This window comes from Pan troglodytes, chromosome 18 (assembly GCF_028858775.2).
Source record: "Pan troglodytes isolate AG18354 chromosome 18, NHGRI_mPanTro3-v2.0_pri, whole genome shotgun sequence".
In the NCBI taxonomy this organism is placed as follows: Eukaryota; Metazoa; Chordata; class Mammalia; order Primates; family Hominidae; genus Pan; species Pan troglodytes.
Window position 1 is genome coordinate 5,028,080 of NC_072416.2, and position 17,272 is coordinate 5,045,351.

General features: G+C 52.4%; 2 protein-coding genes across 3 annotated transcripts in view; both read left to right on the forward strand.

Moving 5' to 3' along the window:
• LOC467872 (ATP-binding cassette sub-family A member 17-like) overlaps nt 1-11,815 on the forward strand; it is a 62,918-nt gene extending 51,103 nt beyond the window's left edge. Inside the window, 7 exon segments of the mRNA XM_063797575.1 lie at nt 6,362-6,549; nt 6,611-6,689; nt 7,733-7,823; nt 8,309-8,545; nt 8,755-8,864; nt 9,337-9,479; nt 10,113-11,815. Coding sequence (XP_063653645.1) covers nt 6,362-6,549; nt 6,611-6,689; nt 7,733-7,823; nt 8,309-8,545; nt 8,755-8,846 — 687 coding nt within the window. The 3' untranslated portion in view covers nt 8,847-8,864; nt 9,337-9,479; nt 10,113-11,815.
• Nucleotides 11,816-13,152: 1,337 nt separating this feature from the next.
• CCNF (cyclin F) overlaps nt 13,153-17,272 on the forward strand; it is a 29,506-nt gene continuing 25,386 nt past the window's right edge. Inside the window, exons 1-3 of one of the 2 annotated variants that reach the window (XM_510746.9) lie at nt 13,164-13,275; nt 14,905-15,059; nt 16,744-16,850. In XM_510746.9, the coding sequence (XP_510746.2) occupies nt 13,260-13,275; nt 14,905-15,059; nt 16,744-16,850 (278 nt within the window). In that variant the 5' untranslated portion in view covers nt 13,164-13,259. Of the gene's footprint in view, nt 13,276-14,904; nt 15,060-16,743; nt 16,851-17,272 lie in introns of both variants that reach the window. The other variant, XM_063796476.1, reaches the window with a different exon arrangement.

Genomic DNA, 17,272 nt, shown 5'->3' on the forward strand with positions numbered 1-17,272 from the left:
TTTATGATGTGGAAGACCCTCCAGAGCTTGCCATGAAACCCAGAAACCACAAAGTAGTATATAATATTTAAATACATAAACATTCAAGTCTGTATAAGAAAAGACACATTAACTGATGTTAAATAAAGGAAATACTTGACACATAGATAAAGGACAAAGACACATACATATATATACATACACACACACATATATATATCTCCATCATATAAATCAGTGAGAAAATATGAACAATTTGTTAGTAAAAAATGGGCTGAAGAAATAAATGGGCTATTCATAGAAGAAAAAACATCCAGTGCCTAATAACCATATGAAAATATGCCTAATTTTACCTAAAGATTTATAGACAGATAATATCTAGTATTATCAACAGAATCGGAAATAGGCATCCCCATAGGCCATTGGTAAGATCAAGCTTTTTGGAGGACAATTTGGCACTATTTATTAAATTTTAAAAGTGCACCCCTGGCGGGGCGTGGTGGCTCACGCCTGTAATCCCAGCACTTTGGGAGGCTGAGGCAGGCGGATCACGAGGTCAGGAGATGGAGACCATCCTGGCTAACATGGTGAAACCCCATCTCTACTAAAAATACAAAAAAATTAGCCGGGCGTGGTGGTGGGTGCCTGTAGTCCCAGCTACTCGGGAGGCAGAGGCGGGAGGCTGAGGCGGGAGAATGGCGTGAACCCGGGAGGCGGAGCTTGCAGTGAGCAGAGATCACGCCACCACACTCCAGCCTGGGCGACAGAGCGAGACTCCGTCTCAAAAACAAAACAAAACAAAACAAAAAAACGAGCACACTCACTCTGAAGGAAGCTAAGTGCCATTGCCATGTCATGCAGACACCTAGGTAGCCCTGCAGAGAGGTCAGTGTGCTGCTGAGGAGCAGTCAGAAAGTACCTGAGACCTGCCAGCCACTTGGAAACAGCTCCTTTAGCCTTCAAGAGATTTCCGGCCCAACTGACAGGTTAGCAGCACCTCATGAGAGACCCTGACCAGCACCACCTAACTAAGCTGCTCTGAGATTCCTGATCTAATGCATAGAAACCATGAAATAACAAATTACACCCACGTTTTGGAGTAATTTGTTATGCAGCAACATATGACTAATCACATAGGAAGGATACGATGCGAAGGCTTAATATGCGTGTAACAGAAGTTCCAAAAGGAAGGGCAGACAAGGCAACATTTGAAACCACATGGCTAAAACTTTTCAAAATGTATGAAAGACATCAATCACAAATGAAGCCCTATTAGCCCCAAGCAGGATAACAAAAAGAAATCAGCCCCTAGGAGCAGTATAGTAAATTTGCTGAAAACCAAACACAAGAAAAAGTCTTAAAAGGACCCAGAGATAAAAGGTGGAGTCCCTTCACAAGAGCAACAGTTACACTGGCAGATGGCCCCATCACAGAAATAATAGAGGCCAGAAGACAATAGAATGATACATTGTAAGTGATATAAGAGGAAACAACCTACCTAGAGTAAAGTAACCCATAAAACTATACTTAGGAAAGAAAGTTTTGTTTGTTTGTTTGTTTGTTTGAGATGGAGTCTCGCTCTGTTGCCCAGGCTGGTGCAGTGGCATGATCTCAGCTCACTGCACCCTCTGCCTCCTGGGTTCAAGCGATTATCCTGCCTCAGCCTCCGGATTAGCTGAGATTACAGGTGCCTGCCACCACACCCAGCTAATTTTTGTATTTTTAGTAGAGACGGGATTTCACCATGCTGGCCAGGCTGGTCTCGAACTCCCACCCTCAGGCAATCTGCCCTCCTCCGCCTCCCAAAGTGCTGGGACTACAGGTGTGAGCCACCAGCACCCGGCCAGAAGGTATTTTTAAAAAGACCTTCAGAAAAATAGAAGCTGAGAGAATTTATCACCAGCAGATGTATGCAAAAGGAGATAATAAAGAGTAAGTTTCAGGCAGAAGGAAAATGATCCCAGATGGAAACTCAAAGATTCAGAAAGGGCTAGGTGCGGTGGCAGAGCTCATACCTGTAATCCTATCACTTTGGGTAGCTAAGGCAGGTGGATCGCTTGAGGCCAGGAGTTCGTTCGAGACCAGCCCAGGCAACATAGTGAGACCCCCATCTCTACAAAAAATAACAAATTAGCTGGGTGTAGTGGCCTGCTCCTGTAGGCCCAGCTACTCCAGAAGCTGAAGTAGGAGGATCACTTGAGCTCAGGATTTGAAGTTATGGCAAGCCATGCTCATGCCACTGCACTCTAGCCTGGGTGACAGAGCAAGACCCTATTAAAAAAAAAAATACAGAAAGGATGGCTGGGCGGGGTGGCTCATGCCTGTAATCCCAGCACTTTGGGAACCCGGGGTTAAAAAAAGGAGTAAAAAGTGATTATTTATTTTTTTATTTATTTTATTTTTTTTTGAGACAGAGTCTCGCTCTGTCACCAGGCTGGAGTGCAGTGGTGTGATCTCGGCTCACCGCACCCTCCACTTCCCGGGTTCAAGTGATTCTCCTGCCTCAGCCTCCCGAGTAGCTGGGACTACAGGCACGTGTCACCATGCCCGGGTTATTTTTGTATTTGTAGTAGAGATGGGGTTTCACCGTGTTGGCCAGGATGGTCTCGATCTCCTGACCTCGTGATCTGCCCATCTTGGCCTCCCAAAGTGCTGGGATTACAGGCATGAGCCACCGTGCTGGGCCAAGTGGTTGTTTTTTTTTGTTTTTGTTTTTTCTTTTTAAAAGGGAGATGTGTGGCCGGGCGTGGTGGCTCACGCCTGTAATCCCAGCACTTTGGGAGGCCAAGGCAGGTGGATCATGAGATCAGGAGATAGAGACCATCCTGGCCAACACGGTGAAACCCGTCTCTACTAAAACTACAAAAAAATTAGCTGGGTGTGGTAGCACGCGCCTGTAGTCCCAGCTACATGGAAGGCTGAGGGAGGAGAATCGCTTGAACTTGGGAGGTGGAGCTTGCAGTGAGCCGAGATTGCACCACTGCACTCCAGCCTGGGCAACAAGGCGAGACTCCGTCTCAAAAAAAAAAAAGGGGGGGGATGTGTCAGTTTTGACTGAAAGCTATAATAATAATGTCTTATGAGGTTTAAAATACATATAAAAGTAAAATACATGACAACAATGGCTTTAAGTCAGGAGCGGGTAAAAGAAGTTAAAGTATTTTAAGGTCCTTACCTTACTCATGAATACGGTAAACAGCTAATGATATCCATTGCTAAGTCAAGGATGCATGTTTTAATCTCTAAAGGAACAACCCATGTAATAGGAGAAAGGAGTACATATTTTTAAGCTAATAGAAGGGAAAAATAGAAAAATGAAAAAAATAATATGATCGAAGAATTGAGAAAAAGGAACATAGAACATATGGGCTAGCTAGCCCTGAATAAGATGATAGATTTAGGCCAGTCATGGTGGCTCACACCTGTAATCCCAGTACTTTGGGGGGCCCAGGCGGGAGGATGGCTTGAACCTAGGAATCCGAGACTAGCCTGGGCAACATAGCGAAACTTCACCTGTACAATAAATTTAAAAATTAGTCGGGTGCAGTGGTGTGTGCCTGTAGTCCCAGCTGCTTGGGAGCTGAGAGGATCACTTATGCCTAGGAGGTTGAAGCTGCAGTGAGCCATGATCACACCACTGCCTTCCAGCCTGGGCAAGAGAGTGAGACCTTATCTCAAAAAAAAGTTATATATATATATTATATATATATATATATTTTACATATATTATATATATAACATATATTATATATATATATTAGATTTAAATCCAAACATCAGTACTTACATTAAATATAAGTGGACAAAGACTCCAGTTAAAAGATTAAAATTATCAAAAAGGATACTCAAAAGGTTAAACATAGAATTACCATATGACCCAGCAATTCCATTCCTAGGTATATAACCAAAAGAACTGAAAAACCTACATCCACACAGAAACTTGTATAAGAATGTTCATAGAAGCATTACTCATAGTGGCTAAAAGTGGAAACAACCCAAATGTCCCTCAACAGATGAATGGATAAACAACATGTGGTCTTGCTGTATGATATGGAATATTCCTCAGCCATAAAAAGGGATGAAGCACTGACATACACCACAACATGGATGAACCAGAAAACCAGACACAGATCATATGCTGTGTGATTCCATTAATATGAAATGTCCAGAATAGGCAAAGCCATGGAGACAGGAAGCTTATTAGTGGTAGTCAGGTGCTGGAGGTGTTAAAGGGAACGGGGAGTGACTACTCATGGGTACAGGGTTTCTTTTGGGAACAATGAAGTGTTTAAAGTTGAGTGTGATGATGGATCAGAACGTGCTGAGAGCAGTTGAACTGTACACATTGGTGAATTATGTGGTATGTGCATTGTATCTTAATAAAGCTGTTATTAAAAGAAGGAGGAAAAGGGGGAAGCCCCACTCTGGGAACCAAAGCTGGGCCCTTAGTTGTGTGAGGTCTCTGTAACATTCTTCCCCGCTGACGGCCGTCTCCCTTACCTCTCTTTCACTAAGCAGACACTCCATGTGGTTTCCTTTCTTTCCCTCCCTCCCTCCCTCCCTCTCCCTCTTTTCCTTCCCCTTCCTCTCCCCCTTCCCCTTCCTCCTTTCTTAGAGTCTCCCTCTGTCTCCCAGGCTAGAGTGCAGTGGCATGATCTCAGTTCGCTGTAACCTCTGCCTCCTGGGTTCAAGCAATTCTTATGTCTTAGCCTCCGGAGTAGCTGGGATTGCAGGTGTGTGCCATGTTCGCCAGGCTGGTCTCAAACTCCTGGCTTCAAGTGATCCACCTGCCTAGCCTCCCAAAGTGCTGGGATTACAGGCGTGAGCCACCATGCCCAGCCTCCATGTGGTTTTCTGTTTTGCACTCTGTAAAATCCTTCCCATCCTCCAACCTCAGGCAGTGGAGCCCAGGGTTGTCCAGCTGTTTGAATAGGGAGAAGAGGGGAGAAAATAGGAGGGAAAAACAGTGGTTACTTCTCAAAAATGGTATCCCACTCTTTTCAGCACCTGGGAGTAGATGAACATGGACACAAACCAGGGTGGTCAGCTGCAAGTTTAGGAAGGCAAAAACCTGAGGTCAGGAGTTTGAGACCAGCCTGGCCAACATGGTGAAACCCCCTCTCTACTAAAAATACAAAAAATTAGCTGGGCATGGTGGCGTGCACCTGTAGCCCCCGCTACTCAGGGGGCTGAGAGGAGAATGGCTTGAACCCAGGAGGCAGAGGTTGCAGTGAGCTGAGATCACACCACTGCACTCCAGCCTGGGCAACAGAGTGAGACTGTCCCAAAAAAAAAAAATAAAATAAAATAAAAGCAAAAACCTGGAAATGAGTCAAATGAAATTTTTAAACAGCTAAATAAAATCTAGAAGCCTTCCCTGGATGACTAAGAAGCAGTTAAAATAAGTGGGGGTAGATCGGTATTTACTGACCTAGGAATATCTTTAAGACATAATATTGAATAAGAAAAGCATGTTGGCTGGCCACAGTGGCTCATGCCTGTAATCTCAACACTTGGGGAGGCTGAGGCAGGTAGATCATGAGGCCAGGAGTTCGAGACCAGCCTGACCAACATGGTGAAACCCTGTCTCTACTAAAAATACAAAAATTAGCCAGGTGTGGTGGCGTGTGCATGTAACCCCAGCTACTCAGGAGGCTGAGGCAGGAGAATTGCTTGAGCCTGGGAGGCGGAGGTTGCAGTGAGCCAAGATCACGCCACTGCACTCCAGCCTGGCGACAGAGCGAGACTCCATCTCAAAAAAAGAAAATAAAAAAGAAAAGCATGTTACAGAATGGTAGATATGGGATGATACCATTTGGCAAAAACAGCACCCAGCCAGTCCTGAGCAAGGAGCACAGGCCCACGCAGGTGCCTTTGCCAACACAGAAGTGTAGAGGGTGCACAGCTGCCTGGCTACAGTGGGTTGAGCCAACAGACTGCAGGAGTCTTTGCATGAATATTTTACAAAGAAAATCTATTTGCAGATTACATGCCTAATAGAAAATATTTCTAAAGGGGAAAAAAGCAAAGCAAGCCTCTTGTATTGACTGGATGCTTCAAAGGCACCAGGAAGTAGGGAGGCACTGTGTGCTGAGGTTTCACACTGGGTGGGCTGGAGGAGGAGCCAAACAAGCGCTCCACCCTGTCCACAACACCAGCAGCAAGGGCTGTCCCAGGCTCCCTTACATTACTCTACTTCCACTCACAGCCCCTTAGTAGTGTGCCTGTGCATTCACGTGGCAGATGCGGGTAGTGGCAGAGGCAGCAGCCTGGAGCAAGACCAGCAGGTGTCCAGACCCCTGCCTCATTGGAGGCTTGGTGAGCCTGGTGGGAGGAGGTTTCTTCTGACGTGCCTCCCTCTCTGGGCTGTTTTCTCACCCAGGTATGGTGGTGGATTGGTTACTGTCCTCAGTTTGATGCTCTGCTGAACTTCATGACAGGCCATGAGATGCTGGTCATGTATGCCCAGAGCGGGGGCATCCCAGAGCACCCCATCAGTGCTAGTGTGGACCAGATTCTTGAGGATTTAGTCATGTACATGTACGCCGACAAGCTGGTCAAGACCTACAGGTGAGATCTGGGGCTTCCTTCAGGCCCTCCACCTCCAGTTACAAGATCCAGTTCTTCCCAGACCTGGAGAGCAGAGCAAAGCCCCCAGCTCTGGGCATGAGGTCACTGCGCAGGTGGTTGGGGGCGGCCTGCAGGAAGAGGTAAGTGGCCTGGGCTGCCTCAAGGCACCCCTTCCTCTTGGTCCTGGGCTTGACTGGATTACGAAGCTGACCCAGGCCAAAGGCAGCTTACGTGGCTGAGGTCAGGCAGATGGCACCACAGGTGTTACTGTCCTGATAAGGTGAGGACGGACCTTTCTCCCTGCCACTTTATGAAGGGCTATTTTCAGTAAGTTTGCATTTTAAGCCCAGAGTTACCTCATACCACTGGGTCTGCGGTACTTGAACTACTGATGTTCTGCTAAGGCGCATGGGGTATTTCTCAGGCTTCTGTTGTCAGTGATAGAAGCCCGACTCCAATTAAAGCAAGGCCACAGGCCCCTCAGGTCCAAGGACTCCCTTCGTGTTGTGTGCAGCGCCCCCGGAGGCACACAGCGGTACTGCACACCCAGGATTGGGATGTAGAGGTGCCCACGCCTCCGGCAAAGTGAGCCCGGGGTCAGATGATGATGTCCCTTGGGTCTTCTCTCTTTGGTGGCTCCTGTTTCAAGCAGGTTTTTACGTTTCCCTGCATCTTCTGAAGATCAAATGAGTTCACATTTGCAAAGTTTAGAACAGTGTGTTGCACATAGTAAATGCTATATGGTTTTTTTGTTTGGTTTTGTTTTTTAGAGTTTTCACTCTTGTTGCCCAGGCTGAAATGCAATGGCATGATCTCAGCTCACTGCAACCTCTGCCTCGTGGGTTCAAGTAATTCTCCTGACTCAGCCTCCCGAGTAGCTGGGATTACAGGTGCCCACCAACACGGCCAGCTAATTTTTGTATTTTTAGTAGAGACAGGGTTTCACCATGTTGGCCAGGCTGGTCTCAAACTCCTGACTTCAGGTGATCCACCCGCCTTAGCCTCCCAAAGTGCTGGGATTACAGGTGTGAGCCACCATGCCCATCCAGTTTTTTTTTTTAAGTTAGCTAAGATGGGCCAATGCCCTTCCTCTCAGATGGAGAGGTGCTTGCCCTCAACACTTCAAACCCTCAAAGAAGACTCGTCGGCCATGTGCTCACCCTGGACTCATCCCTGTGTCCAGGGGAACAAGTTATTTCCTGAGTGGATAGCCCAAGCCACAATTCAGCTCTGGGTGAAAGTGGTGGACTGCATTGCTGAAAGCCCCATGAGGGGTGTGGGAATACTTCCTGAATAGAGAAGGAAAGGGGGTGAGTGTTGAGCCGGCAGTGCTCACTGCTGGAGACTGACCATTGCCGTCACCCAACCTTCTCCCTTCCACCCCCGGTGGTGGTAACAAGCCGAAGTTGAGCACTGGCATTGATCGCCCTGATTGGAGAGCCTGCCTTCATCTTCCTGGATGAGCCATCCACTGGCATGGACCCCGTGGCCCGGCGCCTGTTCTGGAATGCTGTGGCACAAGCCCACGAGTCTGGCAAGGCCATCATCATCACCTCCCATAGGTAGAGCCTGGGTCTGTGGGTCACTGGAAGTTTCAAAACCAGGTAGGCTGGGAAGAAGCCAGGTGGCCAGAAGACCCATCAGCAACTGGTGGAGAGTCTTTGAGGAGATTCCCTAGGCTCTGCACCTGAGCCACACTCTGAGCATTGGTATCAGGAATGGCCTGATCAGGCCACCAACGCCTTCCTGTCTGCATGAGCCTTTGACACTCCCAGCCCTGTCTCAGGCCCCCGCCCTCTCCCCAGCATGGAGGAGTGTGAGGCCCTGTGCAGCCGGCTGGCCATCATGGTGCAGGGGCAGTTCAAGTGCCTGGGCAGCCCCCAGCACCTCAAGAGCAAGTTCGGCAGTGGCTACTCCCTGCAGGCCAAGGTGCAGAGTGAAGGGCAGCAGGAGGTGCTGGAGGAGTTCAAGGCCTTCGTGGACCTGACCTTTCCAGGTGTGTTTCAGCCCCGGCAGCCCCCACTGGGTGGGCCCTGGGCCCCTGCCTAGGCATTTCCCATCTGCCGTGAGGAGAGTCTGTGCCTCACCCCTCCCACGTCCCATCTCCCTGATCCCTGGGATGAGGACCCCAATGCCGAGCACCCAGGCACCCTCCCCGATCCTCCAGCCCAGCCGTCACAGCAACGCCATCTCTCCTTCGTGCAGGCAGCGTTCTTGAAGACAAGCACCAAGGCATGGTCCATTACCACCTGCTGGGCTGCAACCTCAGCTGGGCGAAGTTGAGCGCACATTTTTGACGTGACCCACTTTCTGGGGTAACTCTGTCTCTCTCTCTCTCTCTCCCTGTCTTTCTCTCCTCCCCATCCTCCTGAAGTCATGTTCAGTGCTGCCCCTGTCCTCTGCCATCTCCATGGCAACGTTCACGTGGATTTCATAGAACAGAAGGTGTTTCTGCTGGAAGAGACTTTGAAGATTGGCTCCTCCTGCCCACTTATTTCATGGAGAGGAGAGCAGGCCCAGAGAGGGAACACCAGATGCCTGGGGACACACAGCAAGCCAGGGACCCCACCAGGCCTCTGGCCTTCTGACACCACTCCCACCCAAGAGCACAGACAGCTGAGATCCATAGCACTGGCTTCTCAGGAGGTGTTCTGGAGCAGCTGAGAGAGGGATGGGCCTCTTTGGGGCCTTGTCACAGTCCCGGAGGCCAGCCCTTCCCACCCTCTCTCCTCCCCTGTGTGCATCTGTGGGACAGCCTGGCCACAGCAGCCTCTTCCCTCCCCTCAGGTGTTTGGCACTCTGGAGCAAGCCAAGAAGTACATGCTGGACAACTACTCAGCAGTCAGGTCACCATGGAGGACGTCTTCCTGAGCTTCGCCTGCCCTGTGCCCCTAGTCCAAAGTGAAGACCAACGAGAGCAAGCAGAGCAGGTGGGCTCCTCATCGTGCTCGCTGCCTCCTTCCCTGCCTCCCTCTCGGCTTTCCTCTCAGTCTCCCTCCCTGCCTCCCTCTCAGCTTTTCTCTCTGCCTCCCTCCCTGCCTCCTCCCTCAGAGCCTGTCCTGCTGTAATAAGGACAGACCAGTGCCAGGTTGGCCCAGGTGTGCATGGCCTTCCCTGGGTTTCCAGGGCTTACAGAGGCAGCTCTTGGCCTAGCTAGCTCAGCACAGGGCTGTCCCCCTAACTGCAGTGCATGGAGCAGAGTGGGGCCCACTGGAGAACTTAAGAGGCCCGCTGGAGAACCCAGGTGCGTTTCCTTAGAAAGGGATGCCCAAGTCCCACCTGAGTAGCCTGTGGTCTTATTGAGACCTGGCTGTGGAAGCAGCCTCAGAACATCTTGCATGTCCTTTCCAAGGGCGGTGGCCAGGGGGTGACTACAGTACTAACCATGACCCGACCAGGTGCCAACTCTGTGGTTGGTCCCCTGCAGGCATTGCGTCATTTGATCACACCACCCTCAGGCCCGGCCTTAAGGGGTCTGTCCTGGTCATCCCCTTGCTCATGCGCAAGAAGTCTGCAGGGCAGAGGGAAATGCTCACCCAAAGCTTGCGCTCTTCCTTCTCTAGAATCCCCTGCCCAGATGGTTTGTCCATCCAGTGCACTCCCTCCCAAGGCAGGCCATGCCGCCCAACGCACCCTGAGATGCGAGATGCAGCAAAGCAGTGGCTCTGCAGAACTTCGGGTAGAGTTTGGATGGGTGCGTGGAGGTTTCCACACATGTGTGCAGATCCCTTGGAAAGCAGGATAGAGCCAGAAACAGAGAGGAGGGTGCCCGTAGGCCGGTGGGGGCTGGCTCCCATGGTCACATGCAAGAGTGAAGCTTCATGGAGACCATGATTCGAAACTCACACCTGGCCTCACAGGTGGTCATGTCACTGTTCTTCTGAAGGAAGGAGGAAATAAATATTGACAAGTTTGCTAGCCTAAGTCGGGATGTTACAATATTTAAATATTTGGATGTGTGGGCTTTCATCCTCTTCCCTGGCTCCTGCAAATTTAGGGCTGCATGTGATCCTATATCCACCCATGAAGTGGACAGCGCCCCACCTCCCACATGGGTAGACTGGCTTAGAGGCAGCCAGTAACTTCCCACATCAACAGACAGGGGAGCCAGGGTTGCACTGGGGCAGAGGTTCTCGCAGTGGGGTCCCAGCAGCAGCAGCACCATCAGGAAACTTGTTAGAAATGTAGGTTCTTGGGCCCCACCCAAAACTTACTGAATCAGAAATGCCTGGGGCAGGGCCAGCAATCCATGTTGCAAGAAGCCCTACAGCAGGTGCTCTGGCGCAGCTCCAGCATGAGAACCACTGAGCAGAGGCCCCATGGGCGCCAGACCATCACACTGTACAGATGCAGATGGATGTGGCCACATGCCTTTGTCATGTACACTCACCTCTCTTCTGAGACGGGCTCCATCCAGCAGCCCTTTCTCTCTCTCTGGAGCTCACTCTGCCCCTTGCCACAGGCCCCTCAGCTCCTCTCTGGGAAGTGCAGATGCTGGTCTCTGCCCCTTCTCAGCCAGGACTCAGGAAAGGGTCATGCACAGGCCTTGCCTATGGTTCCTGCACCCCTTGCCCAGAACAACGGCGTCGCACACCCATGGTCGCCAACCCACCCTCCTCAGTCCTCGTTTCAGGTGACTGCTCCCTGTGATGAAAGCCACTCCCTGGGCTCCCATATCCAGCTCTCATTCCTCCCATGCCCCTCTCTGCCTCCACTGAAGGCCCATCTTCTTCTCTGAATGTGGGATTTATCAGGCTCCCAAGCTACTTCACTTTCCCTTCTCTCCCCTGCCCCTCACTACCCATAACGTTTTCAACCGACACCTCATTCTACCACGAATTTCCCTGAGCTCCTAACAGTTTAGACTTTTCCAACAAGGTCTCACCTTCCTGAAGCCCAGTGGGAAACGGGCCCACACCCTGGAGGAGCCACTTATCACCCCAGGGCAGCCCTGGAGGCTCCCACTGCCAGGGCAGGGTGTGGGGCGAGAGCAGGCATGGCTGCAGTCAAGACAACTCCTGCTCCCTGAAAAAGAAATTTGCCTCTCCATGTTGAAAGGAGAGTGATCAGGACACAAAGCACAGGATAGAGCTAAAGGACAACCTAGGGACCAAGGATGCTGTTCTAGATTCTAGAGGCAGCTGGTGTGGCTAATGTGCTCATGGCTGGCTCTAGTTGATTAATCCCTTCAAGATGCTATGGAAGCTAACCCTGAAAGTGCACCTCTGCCCTAGGGGGAGACAGGTAACAGTGACAAAGTAGGAAACAGTAACCCAGGAGGACAAAAGTGAGATAAGGGGATAAGAAATCTGGGGGCTGAGAACATGGGACATCTGGGGAGCAGGCCCCAAACTCGCTCAGCCTGTTCTCTCTTCACCCTCCTTCACCCGCTTCCTGATTCTGGGACAGGGAATAGTCCCAACTTCCAGACCCTCTCTGGGGCCACGGACTCTTCTGTACCCTGTGCTGTGATCACCTGTTTACTCTGTCTCTTGCCCCAGGCCGGCTGAAGCCTGCACGCCAGGGCTCCTGTCTGTGTGCCCAGGGCAGGCCCAGTACTTGAAGGAGTTCTATGGGGACCCGGAAGGATGGAAGGGTGCAGACTGAGGGAAGCGTGAGGGAGGGGTGGGCAGCCTTGGCCCAGGCCCCTGCCTTCCCCAGGAAAAGCCCCTCTGTCCTCCACCAGACAGTCAGGAGGCTGCGAGTCTTCCCCTTGACAGCCTGTGCCGTAAAAGGGGTGCGGTGTGGCTGACTCCTGAAGGACAGCTCAGATGGGCTCTGCCCAAGACAAGAGTGAGCAGATATGACACTTCCCGCGGCGAGCAGCTCCAGGTAGCAGCCGAGGAGGCCAGACAGGGGGCAGCATCTGGCCAAAGTGATGGGGAGGGCTTGCCCCGGGGCTGGAGCACTGAGGCGTCCAGGGTGCGCCACGTTTCGCGGGAAGAAGGGGTCAGCGTTCCGCGGGGGAGACTTCCAGCGTCAGCTCCGACCTCCTCTTTCTCTACCACGATCCCGGCCAGCATCCCCGCCCAGCAGCGGCTCAGCCACAAACCCAAGGGTCTCCACCTGAAGCAGGCGGCGGAAGGGAAGGCCGTGCAAGCTGGGGGTGAGGGTCGCGGGCCCAGGAGCGACCCCGGGACCCGGGCAGGGCACGGCCTCGTCCTAGAAGCGCCACGTCGGGGCTGTCCTAGGCTGGATCACGGCCGCGACTGCGAGGGACGCCAAGGAGTCCTCTTTCCCCTGGCCGCAGGCGTGCGCCTTCGCAGCCCATCTGGCACCGCAGATGCCGGTCGCCGGGGTCAGCGGCGAAGCCCGGACCCATGCGGCCGGGAGGGGACGCCCACAAACCCCTGCCCGCCGGCCGGGAAGCGCTCCTCCGGGACCCCAGCCCCGTTGGGGAGGCGGGGCGGCCACGCGGGTTCCACCAATCAGCGGCCAATGTTCGAATTCGCGTCCTGGCGCGGCCAATAGCGGGCTCCCGGAGCAGGCGGGGAGGGCGTGTAGGGCGGTAAATGAGGCGAGCACAGGGCGGGACATGGGCGGGGCCGGCGGCGGCCCCCCCGGGCAGGCCAATGGGAGGGCCGGGCGCGTTTGAAAACTGGGGTGGGCGGCGGGGCGGGGTCTGCGCCTGCGCGAGGGCTACGCGCGCTCCGGCCGGGGCGCGGGCGCGCTCTCAGGCGGGCTCCGGCGGCAGCGACGCGAGCGCGGCGATGGGGAGCGGCGGCGGTGAGTGCGGGGCGATGTCCGCTGGTTTCTGCCCCACACCCCTTCTGCCTGCCCTGCGGGGCGGACGGCGGGTCCCGCGGGAGGGGAGGCCCTGGCGGCCTGAAGAGGGCTGGCTGGAGCTCTTTAACCCGGGGCGGATGTCGCGTCCCGCGCAGGGAGCCCCGGCGGCCGGGCGCGCGGTTTAAATGCCCGGCGGGCGCCCGTGCCCCTCGGCGCCTTCCCCCGCGGCGACGTTTTCCGGCCCTTTCCTGGGGCGACGATCGGGTCCCGGGGCAGCGATCCGGCGATCGGGTCCCGGGGCGGCGATCGGGTCCCGGGGAGCCAAACACCAGCGCCTCCTGGTCGGGGAAAGGGCTGCGGAGCGCGTGGGGGCGAAGCGATCCCGCAGCCCGGCCCGGCCCTGACCGAGCCTCAGTCCAGCGGGGCCGTGGACCTAGCTCTGTGGAAAGCAGCGTTCGGCCCCGCGCGCGTTGAGGCACAGGAAACACGAACTGTGGTTTCAGCTATTATCATAGTATCTGTCCTGGAGCCGGAGAATGAGGAATATTTTATGGAGAGGTCTATAGAATCTTTGAGAATTCGTCGCCCTGGAATACGTTTGGCTTTTGCAGCTGATTTAATTGCTAACAGGAAGACCCCGGTCAAGAGAGGGGAGCCGGGAGCAATCGCTAGGAAGTCCTAGCAAGGCGGGGAGGGATTTGGGCCCACAGAGGGGAGTGGCGCTTCCTTTCAGGACTGGAAGGAAGGATGGATAGAAAGGTAGATTTGTAGATGGGGAGGCAGGATCCTGAGGTTCCTGTCTGAGGGCTTCTGTTTCCCTGTGAAATAAGGGCTAATCTGCTTAGAGTGAGGAAGGGGTTGCTGGAGTAGGAGTTGGAAAATCCGGCTGTGGGAAGAGGAGAGAGCACATCTGAGAAGCATGTCTGGGCTGCCTGCCTGGTGGGTGGAATGCCCGTCTCACCTTTAATGATTGCATCTGTACACAAACCTACAGGTCTAGGTTTGTGTTGGGACCTGAGCAACAACCTTACTGCGTAGCTGTCAACTCCGCATTCTACAGTGGAGGGCACACTGAGACTCTGCAGAGCTGAGACTTGGACGCACACTGCCCCGGCCTCCAAGTCTGTGGCTTCTCTCCAGGGCCGACCCTTCTAATTTGGACTTGAAAACCAGACTCTTCAAGCCCACAGATCTTTATTGAACATTATGCACCTTGGTCACGTGTGCAAAAAGCAAAGCTATACAGCAAAGGCCCCAGGAGTTTTCCTGAGAATGAAATGGAAGGAAAACCGTCCTCAGCTTCGGCAGCTTTTTCCCCTTCCTGCCTGTCATGTGGGCTCTGGATCAGAAAGTTTCCCAATAGCCAAGTTACATGATATGCGCTATTTGCCATAAATATTTGTTGAATATTTGAAAATGAATGATCTCTTCTGTAATTTGTGCAATGCCACTCCTTTACATAATCTTTGTTTGGGACAAGAAGCATAGTTCCATCTTTTGTGGCACAGGGAATAGTAACCATTAGATCATCTTCAGATGTAACTTTTATCCTTTTTTTTTTTCCCTTCAAGGGTGTGTATATAGAATAATTTTTCATCTTATCAAGGCTTCTGTCTTTTTTTCCTTCAGTGGTCCACTGTAGGTGTGCCAAGTGTTTCTGTTATCCTACAAAGCGAAGAATAAGGAGGAGGCCCCGAAACCTGACCATCTTGAGTCTCCCCGAAGATGTGCTCTTTCACATCCTGAAGTGGCTTTCTGTAGAGGACATCCTGGCCGTCCGAGCTGTAAGTCCCTGCATGAAAACACTATGAGCCCTAGCATTGTTGATTATACCATCAGGCCTTGTGTTCTTAACTGTCAGAACAAAACTTTGGCTAAAAAAGAGGTTGGGGCAGAGGCCAGGCACGGTGGCTCATGCCTTAATCCTAGCACTTTGGGAGGCCGAAGGGGGGTGGATCACCTGAGATCAGGAGTTCCAGACCAGCCTGGCCAACTTGGCAAAACCCCCATCTCTACTAAAAATACAAAAATTAGCCGGGCGTGGTGTCTCACGCCTGTAATCCCAGCTACTAGGGAGGCTGAGGCAGGAAAATTGCTTGAACCTGGGAGGCAGAGCTTGCAGTGAGCCGAGATCACACCACTGCACTCCAGCCTGGGCGACAGAGCGAGACTCTGTCTCAAAAAAAAAAAAAAAAAAAAAAAAAGGAGGGCAAAAAGGAAACAAGGATGATATCATTACCAGATGCTTTCTTTAAGACATTCTGATTACAGAAATTCCTATTGCTGTCTCCTAGCACACTAAAATTGCCTCTGTTCATTGCAGTGTCAACAAAGAAAATACCTTTTTTTTTTTTTTGAGACAGAGTCTCGCTCTGCCGCCCAGGCTGGAGTCCAGTAGCGCAATCTCGGCTCACTGCAAGTTCCGCCTCCCAGGTTCATGCCATTCTCCTGCCTCAGCCTTCCGAGTAGCTGGGACTACAGGCACCCGCCACCACGCCCGGCTAATTTTTTGTATTTTTAGTAGAGTTGGGGTTTCACTGTGTTAGCCAGGATGGTCTCTATCTCCTGACCTCGTGATCCGCCCGCCTCGGCCTCCCAAAGTGCTGGGATTACAGGCATGAGCCACTGCACCCGGCTGAAAGTACCCTTTTATGGCAGTGAAATTTGCATCCCTTAAAAAATAGGATAGTGTTTAAAAGAATAAGAATACATTCTTGAGGACAAATTCCATGTAACATTTAACACTGAAATGGACTCTAGGAGTTATTTTCTAGATATTGGAACCATAGGCTTACTTTGAGTGACTTAACCTAGAGTATATAGTGGATTCATGGGGAAATGCCAGCAAGAACCCATTTTCTGACTCCCAAAGCCACCTCCATTGCAGGTGCGACACACTTTATGGACCCCAGGGGGTGCTGAATTTCCAATGGCAGTGGAAACTTTGGTGCTTAAAGTGTTCACCTGTGCTCCAGGTCCTGGCCTGGACACTCCTGCGTTGGCCCAGCGCTTAGGCTCCGGGTTCTACCTGAGACCTCCATCATGGGTGTTGTTCTTTGCCCTGAGTCCCTGTGACCTGTTTCCACACTCCCACTAGCAAGGCCTCCAGTGGGGAAGCACAAAACACATTTCCGTCCTGCCTGCCCCCTTTTAGAGTGTTTCCCCTGTCTTTGGGGGTGATACCTTTGCAGGGATGTCGAACCCTCTTTCTCAGCCTAGGTGTTTGTTTCCTCCTTCCCAGATCATTGTCCTCTGCCCTGCTTTAGAACCTCAGAGAAACTCGTTTCTGGGCTCTTTTATCTGTTCAAAGCGACAGTTACTTTCACACAGAGATTGGGGACCTCAACTACTTGGGATGGCGAGGGAGACAGGAGACCCTACATCTGCCTCTCGTCCTCAAGAGCCTCCAGGTGTGGGGCTTTTGGGTGGTGCCTCCATCACCCAGCCCCGGCCCCCGTTGTTCTGCAGGTACACTCCCAGCTGAAGGACCTGGTGGACAACCACGCCAGTGTGTGGGCATGTGCCAGCTTCCAGGAGCTGTGGCCGTCTCCAGGGAACCTGAAGCTCTTTGAAAGGTATCTCTGCACCCTGAGAATGGCTCAGTCTTCTCCTGCCTTGGCCTCCCTATGTGCCAGTCTGTGTCTCACGGCCTGATTCAGCAACGATTTTCCTGTTGCTATCTCCCATGACATTGCCTCATCCCCTGGGGAGTGACTGAGGGTGGCAGACCTCACGCATCAGGCCGCACAAGCCACACACCTTCCAGCAGGCTGTGCAGTCAGTCATCCCTCACGCCACTGACACGGGCCCGTGGTGCCTCCAGAGGGCTGTGATCCATTCCCACATGACCCAGACAAGAGTCACCTTCCTGTGGAAACTTCACTCAGCCTTCCTTCCCTTTGGTCAAAACCATCTGAATTCTATCCTATAGCGTTTCACTCACTGGCTGATCCCACCCCAACCTGCACCGCGCACCCTGGCCCCCGTTCACATGTGC